Source organism: Fonsecaea pedrosoi, assembly GCF_000835455.1.
Source record: "Fonsecaea pedrosoi CBS 271.37 unplaced genomic scaffold supercont1.6, whole genome shotgun sequence".
NCBI classification, from domain to species: Eukaryota; Fungi; Ascomycota; class Eurotiomycetes; order Chaetothyriales; family Herpotrichiellaceae; genus Fonsecaea; species Fonsecaea pedrosoi.
In genome coordinates, this window is record NW_013550610.1 from 31,095 (window position 1) to 48,917 (window position 17,823).

General features: G+C 53.4%; 6 protein-coding genes across 6 annotated transcripts; 2 read left to right on the forward strand and 4 right to left on the reverse strand.

Moving 5' to 3' along the window:
- Window positions 1-353: 353 nt before the first annotated feature.
- Window positions 354-1,991, reverse strand: Z517_08995 (uncharacterized protein; the record flags this gene model as incomplete). Its single annotated transcript, XM_013424905.1, has 1 exon — window positions 354-1,991. The coding sequence occupies one exon, from the start codon at window positions 1,989-1,991 to the stop codon at window positions 354-356; it is 1,638 nt and encodes a 545-aa protein (XP_013280359.1).
- Window positions 1,992-3,007: 1,016 nt separating this feature from the next.
- Z517_08996 (uncharacterized protein) lies at window positions 3,008-5,048 on the forward strand (the record flags this gene model as incomplete). The annotated part of the gene is made up of 8 exons (XM_013424906.1): window positions 3,008-3,362; window positions 3,417-3,525; window positions 3,579-3,730; window positions 3,784-3,918; window positions 3,973-4,085; window positions 4,138-4,603; window positions 4,652-4,862; window positions 4,913-5,048. 8 exons carry the CDS (start codon window positions 3,008-3,010, stop codon window positions 5,046-5,048), a joined length of 1,677 nt encoding a protein of 558 aa, XP_013280360.1.
- A 1,221-nt stretch (window positions 5,049-6,269) lies between these two features.
- Z517_08997 (uncharacterized protein) lies at window positions 6,270-10,390 on the forward strand (the record flags this gene model as incomplete). Its single annotated transcript, XM_013424907.1, has 2 exons — window positions 6,270-7,489; window positions 7,543-10,390. 2 exons carry the CDS (start codon window positions 6,270-6,272, stop codon window positions 10,388-10,390), a joined length of 4,068 nt encoding a protein of 1,355 aa, XP_013280361.1.
- A 1,121-nt stretch (window positions 10,391-11,511) lies between these two features.
- On the reverse strand, window positions 11,512-12,153 carry Z517_08998 (uncharacterized protein; the record flags this gene model as incomplete). The annotated part of the gene is made up of 1 exon (XM_013424908.1): window positions 11,512-12,153. The coding sequence occupies one exon, from the start codon at window positions 12,151-12,153 to the stop codon at window positions 11,512-11,514; it is 642 nt and encodes a 213-aa protein (XP_013280362.1).
- A 1,671-nt stretch (window positions 12,154-13,824) lies between these two features.
- Z517_08999 (uncharacterized protein) lies at window positions 13,825-15,503 on the reverse strand (the record flags this gene model as incomplete). Its single annotated transcript, XM_013424909.1, has 2 exons — window positions 13,825-14,313; window positions 14,394-15,503. The coding sequence occupies 2 exons, from the start codon at window positions 15,501-15,503 to the stop codon at window positions 13,825-13,827; spliced, it is 1,599 nt and encodes a 532-aa protein (XP_013280363.1).
- A 735-nt stretch (window positions 15,504-16,238) lies between these two features.
- Window positions 16,239-17,227, reverse strand: Z517_09000 (uncharacterized protein; the record flags this gene model as incomplete). Its single annotated transcript, XM_013424910.1, has 3 exons — window positions 16,239-16,885; window positions 16,970-17,083; window positions 17,152-17,227. The coding sequence occupies 3 exons, from the start codon at window positions 17,225-17,227 to the stop codon at window positions 16,239-16,241; spliced, it is 837 nt and encodes a 278-aa protein (XP_013280364.1).
- Window positions 17,228-17,823: the final 596 nt, after the last annotated feature.

Consider the following 17,823-nt stretch of genomic DNA (forward strand, 5'->3'; position numbering starts at 1 on the left):
CGTGTCTGATGGAAAAATTGATTTATTGGTCTGGCATATTGAACTTTGTCCCGTGTCCCGTGTCCCGCGTTCCTGTCTCCCGTGCCTCACGTTGGGTATAGAGTATTACTATGTGCAAGGTACACGTGTCCAGATAGGCAACGTAATATTTTGCATTGTACTCGGTATCTGGTCCTTGGTACTTGGCTATCGTAGGCGTTGATTGTAAAACTCGCGAGCGCGAAACCATTGGTCTGGACGAAGGATTTGTTCACGATGTGTGTTTTTATTTGTTATGCCTTGAATTTAATCCGATTGTCCTGGAACAGACCATACATGTGGCGGACGGATTCATCTCTTGTCACTCGTCATCACTACTCATTGTCATCGTCCACGTCCATGATTCGCCTGTTCCGCCCTCTCCCGCGGCCTCGACGAGCCGGCCTGGTCGGGACAAGGGCAGGTTCAGGGGATTGGCTGTTCTTGTGCGTTCCACCGCCGCTGCCATCATCCTCCCCCAGCTGCGTCTGCGGGACCACGCTCATGCTCGACAGGCGCTCGCCTTTGATCGGCTCGGCGGTCCTGCGCGCGGTCGTCGAGCGTGAAGGCACCGGACTGCTCGAGCCGAGACCGACGGGGCGTCGCTGGGTGCCTATAAGGTCCATGTCGTTATGATGGCGATGGCGGTTCTCGTTGTCGTCGTCGTCGCCGCTACTATCGCCATCTACGTCGCTCGTGGCGATGTTGTCCCGCCTCTCCTGGGCGAGGAGTCTCGCGACGCGGCGCTTCAGCGCCGGGTTCTCCACCAGGTCTTCCTCCACAAGCAGCACGTTGCACTCGGGACACTTGACCTGCTTGACCCGCATCTCGCGTTCGCGCCGGTTCCGCTGTCTGTCACTCAGCTGGCTCAGCTCCTGCAGTTGGGTCGGCGTCCAAAGCGCGTGGCTGCTCGAGGCACTCAGCATCGACAGGATGGCGTTTCGCTCGTAGCTGTGGTTGCAGTTCTTGGATGTGACCGGGTCTTCGTAGGGGAGCAGTGTGATGGGGCATTTGAGCCGGGTCTTTTCGGCGGCAATCTCGACTTCGTCGTCGGACCCGGACCTAGAGCCATTTTCTGTCACGCTAGTGGCTTCGGCTTGGGAGCCTTCTCGCAGGGGACGGTGGCGGCGACGTTGACTGGACGAGAAACTCATCCGTCCCTCTTCAGCGGCGAACCACAGGCTTTCGTCTGGCATAGGAGGTGCGGATTCTCCAGGGTTTTTGGCGTCGTAGAGAACTCGGTACCACCCCTTATAGTCGTTGTTGTGTGCATATCTCTCTGTCAGCGTCTTGGATGTCCACGTCCGCACTTGCTGGGTCAGTGCTGTGGATAGATGGACATGTGGTGAGTCGGCTGGGTGGATAGTCGGCAGCATCCTTGTCTGGTGGGACGATGATGCAGCCTCTGTGTCACCCTCCGCCTCATGCGCCTCCCCTTCGTCGTCCTGATCCACGTTTCCAGTCTCGTCAGCATCGACCACCCTCCTACTCTGCCTGGTTCTTCTCGGTGGACTTTGTACGTGGAAGTCACTGCGCTGCTGCTCCGTGATCTCCTGTGCTTTCTCGACCACTGCCTTTAGAGTTGCCGGATACTCAGTCAGCCAGGCCATGTCGTCGATGACACCACGGATGCTCAAGTCCATCCTCTTAGTCAGAGCCTCGACCTTGCGTTGGAACTCATCGTGTCTTGCATCTGCCTCGGCCTCTGCGGGGTCGTCGTTCCCTTCTGCACCATCTTCGACACCTTTGGCAGCTCTACGGCGAGCTTTCTCTTTGGAGTGCCTAACCCTGCGGAGGTATGCTCGGTCGTTGAGTTCTCCCGTGATGTCGGTCAGGTACTCTGCCGCCTTTTTCAGGGGTTCTCGTGCTTTCTTTTCGCGGTCTCGATGTTGTTGCAGCTCGGAGAGGGACCTGAGGGCTTGGTCGTTGAGGGGCGCCGTGAGAGGCTGCGGTTCAAATTGGGTGGGCGCCATAGTTTCAAAGCCTTGACATTGTAAGCAATATCAGGTAATGATTGCGATATACCGGGGATGTATACGAGTACAACTTGGATGACTTGCGCAGTTGTCCACTCACTTCTTGAAGCGGCGGGCGAAGGTGAACGCGTGGTGGCGCGTTGATGGTTTAATGGAAGAAGCTAAACCTATTTTGGCAATTCTTGACCTTTGGCTCGACGACGTCCACGACGGCCTCCTTGTCTTCTTTCTCTTCTCTTTTCTTCTCTATTTTGGTCCAATCTTCTCCTGATATCCGTCGGCCAATCTGCAATACATCTTCATTCGTAAAGCGGTCCTGCCATTCTTTGACCTCTTCCATCAACTGATTCGGAACTTCCCCCATCTCATCGTATTCGTATTCATTGGTCTTGGTGCCATGGCCGAATCTACATCATACTCTCCTTGGCCGCGAGGCTGACTCGAAGTACCAGGGCTGAATCATGGCGATCATTATATTGGCGGGAAACGTGCCGCTTGTGAAAAATCCGTCGCTCACGACTCACCTTACCCACGGGAACACGATCAGGGCTCAAACAACAGAGCCTGTCGCTGTCGTTCCTCGTGCTCTTGGGATGCAGAACTGCCCTACAAGGCGCAGGTAGCCGGCTTCAACAGTGCAATGATTATCGCTAACGGGGAAGGCTGTGAATGGGCGGGCGGCATCACTCTAGGCTGGAAGCAGCGTGAACAGCAAACAAATCCTGCTGCCTATAAGCAGCCATATGACACAAGACTGAGCAACCTGCCGCGGGTATTCGGATCACGCCTCTCCTTGAATTCAAGGATGGTACATTCTATCCCTCGTATTCGCATTCCCAGGTAAGGTGGTGGACCAATGGTAGGTCGAGAACATGTTCCAAAAAGAGGTATGCTGGAGTGTATACGAGGTATATAAATCTACCTCCATTCACCCTTCCAATCTCAATTCGATAGACATATGATCAAACTCTGCTCCGGATCCTGGACCAGGGGATATGATAATGCTTGTCGCCATGTTCGAATGCATCACACTATTTCTTCTCCTCGCACATGTCTGTTGGGCCTGTCCGCCCACGCACCGTCCTCGGTGCAGATACGGAGACCCTTGCTGGCCCGATGAACAGGAATGGCAAGCCTTCAACAACAGTATCTCGGGCCGCCTCGTCCGGACCTTCCCTTCAGCAGCTGTTTGCCACGAGGAACAATTCGACAACGAAAAGTGCAAGCAGACAAGACAGGAATGGGACAATAGTTTTTGGAGAACCAATCAGTCGGGGGCATATAGTGCCATTGTATGGGAGTTGGGCAGCCAACAGTGCTTCATCAATTCGTCAAGGACTGCACCCTGCCAGCCAGGGTTGGGTATCCGTGACCCTATTCCATGTCCATTGCTCCGAGAGCTGATTCTGACTTTGCTCACAGTTCCACACTATTCGGTGGCAGCACAATCTGTGGGAGACATTGAAGCCGCGGTCAAGTTCGCCAACAAAAGACACCTCTACCTTGTGGTAAAGAACACCGGCCATGATCAGTAAGTCTCACTCTTCAACAATAAGACGCTCAATGTCTAAACTCCTACATTAGCCTCGGGCGATCGAGTGGACGGGGCGCTTTTGCCATTTGGACTCACAATCTGAAAGGGAGACAGTGGACACAGAGCTATGTCGTCGAGGGTGCACCCGCAGAGAGTCAAGGTGTGCCAGCTGTCACACTACAAGCAGGAGAGCAGTGGCTAGGTATTTACCTGTCCGGCCGCTGGCTAGTGCTTTTGGCGGACTAACGAGCTCAGATGTGTATCGAGCTGCTGCCGAACAGCATGTGATCATCGTCGGTGGCCATGCCAGAACAGTTGGAGCCGCTGGCGGCTGGTTGACGGGAGGCGGTCACTCGGCCTGGTCGAATCTTTACGGTCTCGGCGTCGACAGTAAGTAATGCCAATATCAGGTGGACACGACTGTCACTAACAAAATGGTGTCAGATGTGCTGGAAATCAAATTGGTCAATGCGCAGGGAGAACACGTCACTATTAATCAGTATACTGATCCAGATTATTTCTGGGCCTTGCGCGGCGGCGGAGGAAGCGCATGGGGTGTTCGTCCACATTGCAGAATGGATATTGCGGCTCATGACTGACTCAAAGCAGGTCATAACCTCAGTGACATATCGTACTCACCCAGAACCCACGCATATTCAGGTGGCCGCTATACAGATCAACGCCACTACGAACTCAAGCCTTCGTCCACTCCTACAAGGGTCTTTAGGTGCCTTGGTGAATATGACAGATGCCGGCTATACTGGATACGGGTACCTCAGTAATGGTTTCTCTGGCCTCTTTATCCGACCTGGAGGTACCGATGCAGAACTGGCCCAAGGTTCAGCGGCCTTTCAGCAGCTAGGACTCATCAACGGCACCAGCTTCGCCGCGTTCAACTTCACTTTTCCCCGCTGGATTGATTACTGCAACACATTTCTTCAGGACCCAAACATCGCTCTGAATGTCATGGATTCATCTCGGCTCCTTACTCCGGACATGGCGTTCAACAAAGCCGATGAGATTATCGACATGATGTTGAAGTTTGGTCCGGACCACTATCCATCGTTCAACTTTGGTTTGTTCCTTCTGTTTCCTAGATGATGCCTGCTGACGCAGTTTCCAGTTGGGCATGTCAACTCCACCACGCGGGACAACACGTCAGTTCACCCTTCGTGGCGGGAGGGCCGGGCGGTTATGAGCTTCGGCACGAACTGGGACGATGAAGCGCCCGAAGCTGAGAAGCATCAGAAGAGACTTCAATTGGTTGAAATGAGCAAGCGATGGACCAAGATCGTTGGACCGGACGGAGGGACGTATGCGAACGAAGCCAACCCGTGAGTTTGATGTCCACTAGAAAAGTCTTCACTGGTTAATCTACAGACAGCTTCGAGCCTAACTGGGAAAGAGTCTTTTGGGGATCCAACTACGAGCGCTTGTTGAGGATCAAGAGGACCAAGGATCCTACAAACCTATTCACCTGCAACCGCTGTGTGGGGTCGGACATCGTGTATAAAGCGTGAAGGGGGAAACATCTATGAGTAGTCTCATCTTGTCCTTCAAGCCCTACAAGGACAAAATAATATCTTGCTTGTTTCTGAGAGCCGAGCTGTCGCACTGTCGCACTGTCGCATCTGTTGAACTGACTGTCACGTGACGCATTCAACCTCGTCCCTCTCGAGCCTCAGCCTCGCGCTAGTTGAATGGCTTAGCATTTCAATCCCGACTTCAATCCATCTCCTCGGGCATCCATGTCATTGATGTCATTGACATAGTCAGAGAGCTTCTAAATTGTTAATATCTCAGTGCCTGCCCGCGACCACTTCCTTCGGCGACAATATACGTCCGGCGCAGGTCGCGTCGGTGACCTCAGCATGTCTGTGCGGGCGGCCAGCAGATGATCAGCATATCTCAATAACGCACCCAAACCACGTCCTTCCAAGAGGGCCGCACACTTTGGTTGTTTGGTTGCCACACAGTCCAGCCGGCGACACGTGAAACACACTTCCCTGGATCACCCTCCCTGAACAAGGACAACAGCAGGACCGTTCACTCCCTAAAAGTCGGAACAATGATGTTCAGGAAGACAAGTCCAACATGCATATTCACACGGTCATCGGTCCCTATCCAGTGATGGACTTTGTGTGTCTCGTCATACGATAGGCTTGGCAGCGGCGTTTCTTGTCCACTCTCCTTGAATGGGTTCTCTCTAGTCGTGGAGGTACCTCTCACTACAACGTCAGTGACAGCCCGGTGACCGTTCCTTTGACCGTTCTTTTGTCTTCTCTTTTTCAGTTCATGGTATAGCAGCATCTGCTCTGCTTAGATCTGCTTCGCCCACCTCTCAGACCCTTTACGTCCCGCATGTCTTCTCCACGTTCATTCATCGATCTCTTTGCCCGTATCCCTCTCTCTTCGGACGCACTGAAACCCTTTTCGCGTGTCACTTGCTTGGGCCCTTTAATTCAGACCTGTCCTCTCATTGTGGAGCTATTGTCCCTTGAGCTACCCTTTGCGAATCCCGTTGCACCCGAGTCCAAACATCCGGTACCACTATCCAACTCCAAAGCTCACCATAAGCAACAGAGCCGTCAGCACTCACGTCGACCACGCTATCGACTCGACCCCCTCACCAATCACTTTCTACGTAGTTTTTGATCATCCAGGCACTCTTTCTTCACTTCTGGGAGTGTTCATGCATCTTGGATTTTGTCACAGCTTATCTCTATCCAACAGCTCACAGAATGGGTGCCAACAACTCAACAATCGATGCCAATCTCCCTATATTCTCTGAACAACTTGGAAAAATCACAATCAAACCCCTCAAACCGCACCCATCCTCGCTCCGCTCAAGCCGAGAGGCAAATGAAACGGCCGCTGCTTCCGTTGGCCACAGCCAAGACCGTGTTGCCTCCGATTCACCAGAGATCCTGTCACCCAAGGCCCCATCCCGGCCGAGGCGGCTCCCTCCAGTGGAGAGCCGGGAGACTGTAAAATCACAAGCGTTTCAGATCGATGGCTGGCGGATCGTTGATGGTTCGGACGAGATCTACGAGTCGATCGACACTGAAAGAACGAGTTACCCTCACCCCACATCTTTCAACTCACAAATCGATGCAGAATATTCTGATCTGGACATAAAGCCTTCGCTGGCGGAAATTGATGAAGCCTTGGCCGTATATCAGGAAGATTCACCACTCAGTCATCAAAAGACTGGTTCAAATCTCCCAATTGTCTTGGATTCTCCACCAGCCAGAGCTAAACGCTCTCTATCTGTGTCGCCCGCGCAAAAGAATAAACGGCGTCTCCTCCCCACAAAGCGCGCCGTCGAAATTGCCGATCAGAAATGCGACACGTTCGGCGAAAACGAAGCCAATCCGTCAGAACCCCAGGCATCGACATATCGCCAAGCAGAATTTGGATTCTTCAATCCATTCCCTCATGGCTTTCCGCTCGACGAGGAAGATTGGTTACGTCCAGACCCTCACCCTGGCTCGTGTCTCTACCAAGACTCGGAGGACGAGGATGAAGGGCACTGGTCGAAGATAATTAGTCCAGCGAACTCTGGCGAAGGGGGCACGTCGGAGGAACAACGAACGCGCCTTAATGAACTACTATCGAGACACCACCAACCAAAACCTAAACAGAAGGAAATAAAGGAGGAAACATCCAATATCGAGCTAGATGAAGAACAGAAGTTCCTGGATCTAGCCCGCGAATACATGCACAGATATCAAGAAGAAGGAGCAGAGCGGAGTCGACAGCTACGAGAGAAGGCCTTGCGGCGGCGTGGACTTCTTACAAACTCTGAAAGAGGCTCGGATTCGGAGTACAGTAGGACAATATCTGATACGGATGTCGACCACGACAACGATTCAACCATCGGCCTTTTTTCCGACGAACCCCGGGACCTTGCACAGCACAGTAAAAACTCAGAGTCGAGGGAGAGGGGCGACAAATCGAAGTAGGTCAGAGGCAAGCGATCCTTATCACGATGAAGAGACTAATCAATGACAGGACAGTCCAGAGGACAGACGTATTAGCCGGCGCAAGGAATCCTCCTAATCGGATGCAAAGCCAGCCATTAAGTGATGACCGGGACGCTAAGATCGGTCGCGACAAATCGGGGGCCATACCCTTGGGCGATGATCATTTACGTGAGGCTAAAAGAGCTATTCGTCCTGGGCTTGCGGCGAAGGGAAGCGTGAGCACCCCTCCCCCAAGCAGACAGTTCATCGCAGATGACGGGAACTGTAGAGCTCGTCGGCAGAATCCTCTTCCTGAGAGACCTGATGGTTCCACGATATATCCAGAGTGCAATAGAGAACAGCAATTGACTGCTACGCCAGAACACCACGCCCCTCGACACTTGAAGTGCAACACCGAGCAACAGCCACAAATCAGTGCTACAGAGATCAGTGCTATAGAGAACGAGACACCTCTATATTTGGAGCGCAACACAGTGCAGCAATCGCAGATTGGACCCAGTGCTGAGAATGAAACTTACAGGACATACCCGCGGCCTCTATCCAGTCATGAGACAGATACAGCGGAGAGAGGAGCTATCAACGAAGAAAAACGCAACCCCAAGCCGTTGACTCGGCCTCTTTCTGGACTTGAGGCGCTTGCAGCTAAAAGAGTCACCGTCAGTGACAGTGAGGGTACTTCCAGGCCCCTCGATCGAGTCCTCTCCCAACCCCAGAAACTTCCACGAAAACGCGATCTGGTGCCTCCTGATCCCAGGGCGACAGAATCCCAGCCATCTGGAGAACACACCGCGCCGCCGTCTACCCTTGGCCCCCGTCGAAATCAAGGCTTGACACTTCCCAAAAACTTTGACCAATTCTCCGAAGAAGAAAAAGATGTGATTGTCCAGCACGAGATTGCAAAGGAGAGAAAGCGAGACCTGGATGCCCTTGGAGGCGTGTTTTGGACGTTTGCGCAATTACGGTGCTTCTCGGATCGCGAAATCACCGAGAGAACCATGCAAACGGAAACAAACGAGCTTTACGACATTGGGAGGTTCATCTCGCTCGTGATCGAGCAGGGAAAGCCCGGCAAAATGCGACGGACGCGGGTCCAGGACATTCGCGACAACATCCGAAGGCGCGTTCAGAAGGCGGCAGAGAGCTTAGAGGAGCCCAGCGACGTTGCAGTCATGACGGAGATGCGACGGACATTTAGTCAGAAGCATATTGATTTTATCAACGACGAAACACCAAAGGTCCAGAAGGAGATCGACCATTGGGGAGGGCTGAGGAGTGAGCGCAAAAGCCGGCGGCACAGCATTAGGCCGAGAAAGCACAGGAAAAAGGAGCGGCCGAGCGTGCGAACAGAAGAGAAGTCTGGTAAGAAACAAGTCCGATTTGTGGAAGACGAGACACGAGCTGCCCGGGACAAGCGTCCGATGAGGAGGGCGAGAGCAGTTGATGGTCGACAAGCGCAGTCTGACAATCGAGAAGAAATCATCAACAAGCTGAAAGCCCAGCTGAGGTTTTTTGAAACGGCCGACCAAGACGAGGCCGCCGAACTTCAGAGTCAAGTTGCCGAGATCGAAGCAGAGCTTGAGCGCGCCACCCAATATCGCCATGACAACGACGAGGAAAGCGAAGAAGATGACGGCGCCGACTTTGTGTTTGGGGCTGGGCAAAATGCGCAATCGGCGTCACAGGGATCAGCCATGGATCAGAGTCAATATCGGGAGTCCTTCACAGAAAAGGAACAGGATATTGCAGAAGTCAAGCGTTTGGAAGATGGGCGTCAAAGAGACTCAGCGCCTCATGGCCCAAGTCCCGGTCAACAGCAACGCGACCCTGAACTCCTTGGGCAAATGCGGATGAAAAGGAGCCAGGCCATGCAGAGCCAGGGTTTTGACCTGGAGCTCTTACGGCAGATGCAACTGAGGAGAGAGCAGCAACTCGAGGCATTGACAGACCCGACAATTATCGATCGCGCCACCGCAGGTGAATCGGACAGCGAGACCGAACTGGGGTCTGAGGACGCCTCCGACGGAGATCGAGGCGAGAATGACCAAGTTTTCAGGTACACGGTCTGGGGTGTGTTCAGGGGGGTCGAGATCTACAAAGACGCCGATCACTATTACTTTCTGAAGACGTACGACGCGGCAAAGGCGCAGGACAAGGTCCGTGAGATCGTCACCGGTGTTCATCGGTACGCGGCGTCGGCGACTGGGATCGAAGTCAGTCGGGTGAGCATGAAAACGGAGCTGAAGTACGAGTTGATGGAGCAGCATATCGCGCTGGGTGACGATGAGACCGTCCAGGCCAAAGTCTGGATCGAGCGAGACCTGGTGGATTTGGGCCAGAAAGTCTTTCGCGCGGCCAAACGACAAAGAGCCGTGAAACAAGCCGCGACGTTTGCGGTGTATTGGGAGAAGACCATTACTCCCGTCGTCCGCCGCGATGGAGAAACCGAGACCGAGGCCGACCGTGGCCGCGGCTCCGACGAGCTTGACGACGTGTTCAGCGAGTTTGCAGAGGACAGAGCCCAGGCCGCCGCCGTGGCCGCGGCGCCCGTGACGATCTTCATCCCGCAAGATGAGATTGAACACTTCACAACGCCGATCCTGGCCAACCGCCACGCCAAGGCGGTGTACCTGGAGTGGCACAATACCTTTTTGCCTGGTTGGCAGGACGAGGGATATCGGCGGCTCGAGGAGGAGTCGATGGAGCAGTACCTGGAGACGCTGGGCGACTGGGGCCTCTTTGTGCGCGAAGAGAGCTTTGAGCGTGTGGAGAAGGGTGGCGGGCGCGGCGGGCGCGGCGGGCACGGCGGCCAGAGACGGGTCGAGGAGAAGATTCGAGTGTGGGTGAAGAAAATTGCGGTCAAGGGGCCGGGCAATTGACATGATATTGATATTGATATTGAGGTTCACAACGAGGTTGTGTGGTTGTGGCTACCGGGAGATTTGGGATCTTACACGCTCTCGACAAGTCGACAGACAAAATCACAGCAAAAAGGAAGTGAATCAATTGTTTCTCAGAGCTTGCCGACCGAGAGTAAAGGATGGATCGACATATTGCGATATTGACTTTTCTGGGTGCAAGATGGTGGCGGTTACCAGGAAGGGGAGAAGAAGACACGGACAGACTCTGCCTACCATACCATACAGTTTGATACAATACCATGCTATGCAAACCCTCCCTTTGAGATGAGATGGGCCCCCAAAGAAAGAAAGGAAGAAAGGTCATTTGCTGACTTGCGCCTGGTGTAGTAATCTGCGTGTAGATTCTAGAGTTCTAGAGTCTAGAGTCTACAACGTGGTAGCGGTACGAGTGACGACGGGACGAGTTTATAAAAGGAGAAAGGACACGACAGGTATAAGCCCGTGGAAAAGGAAGAAGAAGAAAACAGGGGCAATTACCATTCCAGAGATGGAAAGATCTAAAGAACCAACGAGTAGGTGTCTCGGTGGATGGGAATGTCGCTACTACCATCACTATCATCATCACTCTCATCGTCGTTCAAGTACATTCAGCGGACGAGATGAGGTTAGATGGAGTGAAACAACAGTACGGAACAAGAAGAAATGTGTTTTCGTGTCTATGCCTATCTATACTCATACTAACACATGATATTCTGAGTATTTCCTGGGAGGTGGGTGGTATTGGTACATGATGGTGAAATCGATAATAATAATAATACATAATACACGTATAGATATCGATATCTCCGTGCGCAAGCCGCTCCATCCATGCGCAGTCCCTGCTGGTCGATTCGTAACTTACTTGGATATTGCTGGCGAAATATTCCATCCTTTCTGCGCCAACGTGGATTGACCGGACCGGAGACGCTATTCCGGCGTCCAATATCCCAATGTCCGTCCATTCTTGACCTGTCCTGTCCTGACCAATCCAACATAATCCGATGCTATTCAAGCCCATCTGATCCAAGGTAGTCCATTGCAGTCCAGTCCAGTCCAGCTCCGCCCGGCCCCGCATAGTTCTGACACCGAGTCGCCCCTGTCTACCGCGAACAGTAGTCCTCCTCCCCCGTCTGCGCGGCGTCAAACTCCCACAACAGCTTGTCGGCGTCTTCGCGGGCCTGTGCGCGCCACGCGATCCACGGCATGACCGCATACGCCAGCAGCACCATGGCGTAGACGGGCGCCGAGGACACGACGTCCCGCCCGGCAATGTACATGTCGACGCCGTCGCCCCACGACCACCAGAACCCGGTCTGAGGGGCGCGAGAAGAGACGAGGTGTCCGACCAGGCTGCCGGCCAGTTCGGCGGCGAGGAGCCACACGAGGGCGAGGGCGCCGACGAGCAGCGCCGTTGGGGGCGGCGAAGTCAGGAGACTGAGGAGCTTGGTCGTCAGACTCTTGTTGTCACCACCACCACCGCCGCCGCCATTCTTGGCAGTCGTCGCGGGTCGAGTCTTGGGGTCCGCGGACGACGGAGACGACGACTCGAGATTCCACACCGTCACCTGCGCGGCCTGCCACACCACCATCAGCATGATGGGCATCTCGACCAGTTCGGCGTACCGCGCGCCCAGCAGCGGGTGCAGGTACGGCACGCGGATGGAGCCGAGGATGAGGCCCGAGAGGGCGACGAGGGAGAAGTAGACGAGCGAGAGAGGGAGGGTTTGTTGAAGGACGCCCATTGTTTTTTGTTTTTTTTTGGTTGGTGCCTTGCTCTTGTTTTTGCTTTGTTTCCTGATATTGGTGGTTTAGAGCGGAGTATGGAGGTTTCTGATTGATTTCGGATATTGAGAGGATGTTTCGGTGATTTTGATCGGGAGTAGTATTGGTGTTGGTGTTGATACTGATATTGATATTTGTGTCGGTGTCGGTATCGGTGTCGGTGTTGGTGTTTATGTTGATGTGAGTAATGTGTTCGTTCTTCGCGCAAAGAATATCTTCTTCTGCTTGCTTGCTTTGTTTGTCTTGGTTGTCTGTACTTGTACGTGTGTCTGGTAAGTTGATAAACCCACCCACCCGTCCAAAGTCGCAGCCACCCCCCCGTGAACTTATGTACCAGGGGACGTGGTGTGGTGTGCAACCCGTGATTTGTACGAACAGCCTTTTTTTCTTACCCATCAAGAGACACGACACACAAGGTAAAAGTCACGAGGGAGGGATTTTTTTTTCCCACAAACCAATTGGCAATTGTACAAGGAGGGACCAGGTACGGCATTATGTTATGGGATGGCATGTTTCTCACGCCACCACCATCCACTTTCTTGACAAGAATTTTCTGGGTGGTGTTTTCATCTCTCTTTCTTTCGTTGGAAGAGAAAGACAGTATATCGCATCTTTTCCTTACAAGTACTTGCATGGGAAGAAACGATTCGTGCTTCCCTTGGACAGGCATCAATGGTCTTTTGAGTTGATGGTGGAACATTGTGAGTAGAAAAATCCCCTCATTATTCCTTCCACAGCCTTGCCAAGCCCGTATTCTCCCCCCTTCGCTCGCTCCCCTCCGATTGGGCTTGGCTTGGCTTGGCTTGGCAGCCTTGCGTCAAATCCGCCCGATTCCATGCCGAGGCTTTGACTACAACCACTCGACATCACACCATAATCATCATCAGGCCAACAAAGGGCTCTCACACTCTTCTTGTTACTAAGAAATACAAGTAGGCAAAACGAAAGTGCCGCGCAGTGCAGCAACGATTGCGGGTGGTTGGATCCTTCAACTGATGTGGATGAGAGGGAGGTCCAATCATGGATACCTTCCAAGTAGGTATTACCCAGACCGGTACCTGACACATCCATTCGTATGGTTACATGTATCCTCGGTGTTGACTACCCGTACAAGTACTTTGTATATCTACGGCGATTTAGTCTCCCCATGGATGTGGATATGGTGCCAAAGCATGTGTACTTGCTACTTGTATTCCATCCAGTCTCTTTGCCAATGTTGTGCTCCCTGTGTTCGGCAAATCCTCATCCTGGTCCATCCTTGAACAAATAAAAGAACAAGGACTTGAACAGGTATCCTGTAAACAATGGCCTGGGACTCACGGGTGTCTATCTCCAAGGACTGGACTGGATTGGACTACTTGTAGACTTGATTATTGATTACATACAAGTACAAGTACCTAGGGTATCGTGGATGCGAGTAGGCAGGTCTTGATGTTGGCACCCCTTCCCCTGCCACTTGTATCCCGACACTGGAAATCAATCGACCAAAAACACTGCGTATCCCTGGCTGGCACTGAGCTCCACAGATCCCGCAAAAGGTCGAGTTCATACAAGTTCAAGGATGGAGGACAAGGATGTGGACGAAGACGAAGACGAGGATGAGTAATCGTAGCTCTCCCGCATCGTCCGACTCACCCCTTGTGTCGCCTCGTCTTCCTCCCCTTCGCATCAGACGCAAGGATACTCCTCCCCCCATCAGCCGTGACCCTGCCCCGAATCTGGACCCGAGCATACCCGTCCTCCAAAGGTCTGAAATCCACCCTCTCCACACCCTCATCAAGGTCAAAGCACGCTTTGGGGCAAAACACCAATGCCTCTCCCTGGCCCAGTTGGACAATGGTCTTGAAGACACTGTCGTCCTTGTCGTTGTTACCGCCGCGGCCCCTGTCGCTGGCGTTCTTCGACCGAGCCAGCCCCGCCAGGTGCTTCTGGAGAACCTTGTACCACTCCGGCGACTGGAATTGGTGCACCACAGCGACATTGCACAGGTCGAGCAGCTTGGGCGAGATGGTGGGTTCCTGCGTCGCAATGACCACGCGCGTGGCCAGGTGGCGTTGTTGGCGGATGATCTGCACTAGATCCTCAGAGAATGCTTTGGCCGCCGGAGTCTCGGTCAAGAACTGTTCACAGTTAGGTTTTTCTTTTTTTCCACTTCGTCGTACCAAAGAGCAAGACCGTCACAAAGATACAAAGGACTTACCTTGTGCGCTTCGTCCAGGGCGATGATCAGCGGACTCTTGTCGCGCTGCCCCAAAAAGATTTGCAGAAAGATGGAGAAGAGCGTGCACGCGTCCGACTCGGTGATAAAGGGACAACTCAGGTCGACAATCAACATGGTTTGCGGTCGGACTTTGATCTTGCCTGCGCGGTTTCGGACCGTCGGGGCCGCCGTCTCCTGCAAGAACCATTCGATCAAACTGTAGCGCATTTCGAGAAAGGCCAGTTGTGCCGGGGTCAACCCTTGGTTGGCCACTGCCTGCTTCATCGCGCGGTACTTGACCCCTGCTGTGGTGTCGGCGAGCGAAAGCTGCTTGAGCACCTTGTTCACGATGGCCATGTACAAAGGTGGGTTCTTCTCTTCGTTGTCGACGCCCATCAGCGCTTTCAGGTTGGCCACGTTGAGCTGTGTCTCACGGAACAGGAACGGGATGACCTCTGGCTTCGGCGTCCCCGGCGGCCAGTTTGGCAGGTTGTGGTAGAGGCTCGTCATGGCGGTCAGGTTCGAGGGGGACACGAGCACTTGGACCTGGATGCCCTGTGAGCTGAGGTAGGCCGCCTCGCAGATCTGGGTTGCGCTGGACGAGGTGAATTTGTCGTAGTGGAACACCAGGCCGGACATGGGCTTCGGGTTCGGCCCCATGCTGCTGTCGCCCATGAGCGCGTTCTCCAGTAAGCACGACATGGTATGACTCTTGCCAGCGCCCTGTTGGCCACAGATGAATGCCGACCACGGATGCTGCATGTTGGCGTAGATCAGATTGTCCTCCTTCGGCAGGTCCTGTTGCGTCGTCACGGAGTCGGACCCATCGATGGCACGCGTTCGTAGTCCCAAGAGCCCGTATGCTGGAAGCACTGGGTCTCGGTCCTCTGTCCGTGCGTTCAGCGCTTGCTTCACTCGGCTGGAGAACAGGGGCATCGCCCCCAGCTCGCGAAGAGGGGCGTGAGAAAGTTCGTCGCATTCATCCTCGGTGTCGGGTTCAGGGGCAAACAGGGCCAGGTGTCTGACTGTCTCCTCGTCGAGGCTGTCATTACTGCTGGGTTGACTGTGGTTCGAAGACCTAGGGCTGTCAGAGCTGATCTCGCAGTCCATTTTGGAGATGGTGGAATGTCAAATGTTGTAAAGGGAAGAGTTACAGCGGTCAGGAGAAGTAAATCATCCCAACAGTTGCTTTTCTTCACTTCGCTAGGCAGCGAAGATGGGCGAGCAAACAAGAACATAGAAAACACCCACATCAAACATTGCTTTCACATCAAACCTTTCTTTGTGTCGGGCGATGTTGCAGTGCTACCCTCAGCATAGATGCACTCTGCCTCCACCCAGATGCGTTCAATGTCACTGGAAAGAAACAGAGGGAAACAAAAGGGCTGGTAGGGTTACAAAATGATTCGTGCATGGCAACAAACCTTGCCAAAGAGAGAGCTGACAGCAAAGATTTATCTCGATCCGCAGGTTCGGCTTGTTGAAAGAAACGGCATGACAGAAATCTCTCCACCAATATGTACATATATGCACCTACCCGGCACTGAAACACGCGACGCCAACAATCAGCCGTTGGCGGGCAACCAGATCTCAGACTCAGCACGAACATCAGCACCACGGTATCGTCTCGCAGCCCTCATTCCCGCCCCCCCCCGGCCCCGTTATTGAGCGAGAGTTCTCGAAAGGATGGAGGGTTTCTGGCCGTACGCAGTCCAGGGGAACAGCAGGCCTGAATACACTCAGCCCGTCGCATTTCTTTGAGAACCCAGTTGATGGGACTCAATTCTTGGTTTCGTGCTTCACATTTGGCCTCCTTGGCCGCCCATGAGGTTTCTGCGCGCCCGGCTAACGTTTTTTCGTCAATGTCCCCGCGACATAGGGCAACGCACTCCATTCAAAGTTGGTCTTCAACTCGACGGCTTCCCAAGGAGCCGCTTTCCTCAACACGGCAGGCGTGTCGCGGTCCATATTGCAGCCAGCCAGGAAAAATTGCCAGCCGAGCAGGTGGTAGACGAGTTGCATCAGACGGCCCAAAACGCTGCCATTTTTGGTCCACGGATTACGGAAGTGCTCGACGATCATCAATTCTCCACCCGGTCGTAAGAGGGAATACAGTTCGTTGGCAGTCTGTTCTAAGTTGGGTACCGAGCAAAGGACTCTGACACATACGATGGTGTCGAAGATGCCATTGGGGGATGGCTTGACACCTTCCTTGGCCAGAGCGGCCAGCAACTCTGCCTTATCAGCAGTACTGCCGAGGATGTGGTATTTGCCAGTAAGTTTGGCTTCGTTGATCCGAAGCTGCAGGGGGGCGTGAAGACCGGTCGTTGGCTCAGCACCGTATATCGCGCTAATATTGGGGTTGTCGGAGAACAACGACACGTAAGAGCCTGATCCGGGCCCAATGTCCAGAACCACTCCATGAGCACGGGATAACAGGGGTGGAACTAGGAGGGCAGAGCCCTTGGGAGGGAGAGGCGGGTCGACGGGTGCTGAAGACTGCGTCAACACCATCGCCCTGTTTGACTCCTTTTCCTATTCTCTCGCAGAAAGTGACGGCTGTTTGCCCGACTTACCAGTAGCTTTAGTCCAGAACTTTGAGAAAGCATCGTCGCGCACTTTCTTGAGATTGGAAGACGAGGGCAGGTTGAACTGGAGAATATAGAACTGAAATGCAGTCGTGATGAAGGCTACCACGTTCAGGGTCAGAAATGGGAATTTTTTGGGCAGTGAGATGAATAGAGGAGAGGGAACCTACACAGGGCACTGGCATATAATAGGAATCCAGGTTCGATGAGACTGAACAGACGTTCTTGAAGGGGTGGCCACGGCATCTTGGGATGTAGCTGGAATTTTACTGGGCGGGCGGGTGACGGTGACGTGAAAAACAAGGCGGAGAGGGGGAGACAAAGAGGAAGAGGAAGAGGAAGTCGGCCATTGGAATATAATTACATATAATATATAATATAATGGGTCAGGTTGCCGAGGGCTGAGGAGGGGGGAAGCATTGTGTTCTTGGCCTCAGCCTCGCTGACTAAGGGACGACGAGGCTGTCAGCCTGATGTCATTCAGCCTTGTCTGTCTGTAGGCCTTGCGACAAGCCAGACACACACAAGCGAGATGTACAGATTCACAGACTACGCCCATTGATATAGGAATCTGGATAACTTCCCAAAGGAGCATGTCTTGTATACTTGATCCAGTGAGGCTCCGGCTTCTCTCGGGGTTGGCAGGTTTCAGGGGGGAAGCAACAAGCCACAGGGCGCACATTTGGAGGCGAGGCGAGACGAGGGGTAAAATAATTATCATCATAGGGCATCCCCCAGCACGGCTCTACGGGTGGAAAGCCTAGCACCTGATGGGCTATCCGATCTCACAGATCTTATCAAAGGACCACCCCGCACCAATCACTCCCCCTTCACAAACTTAT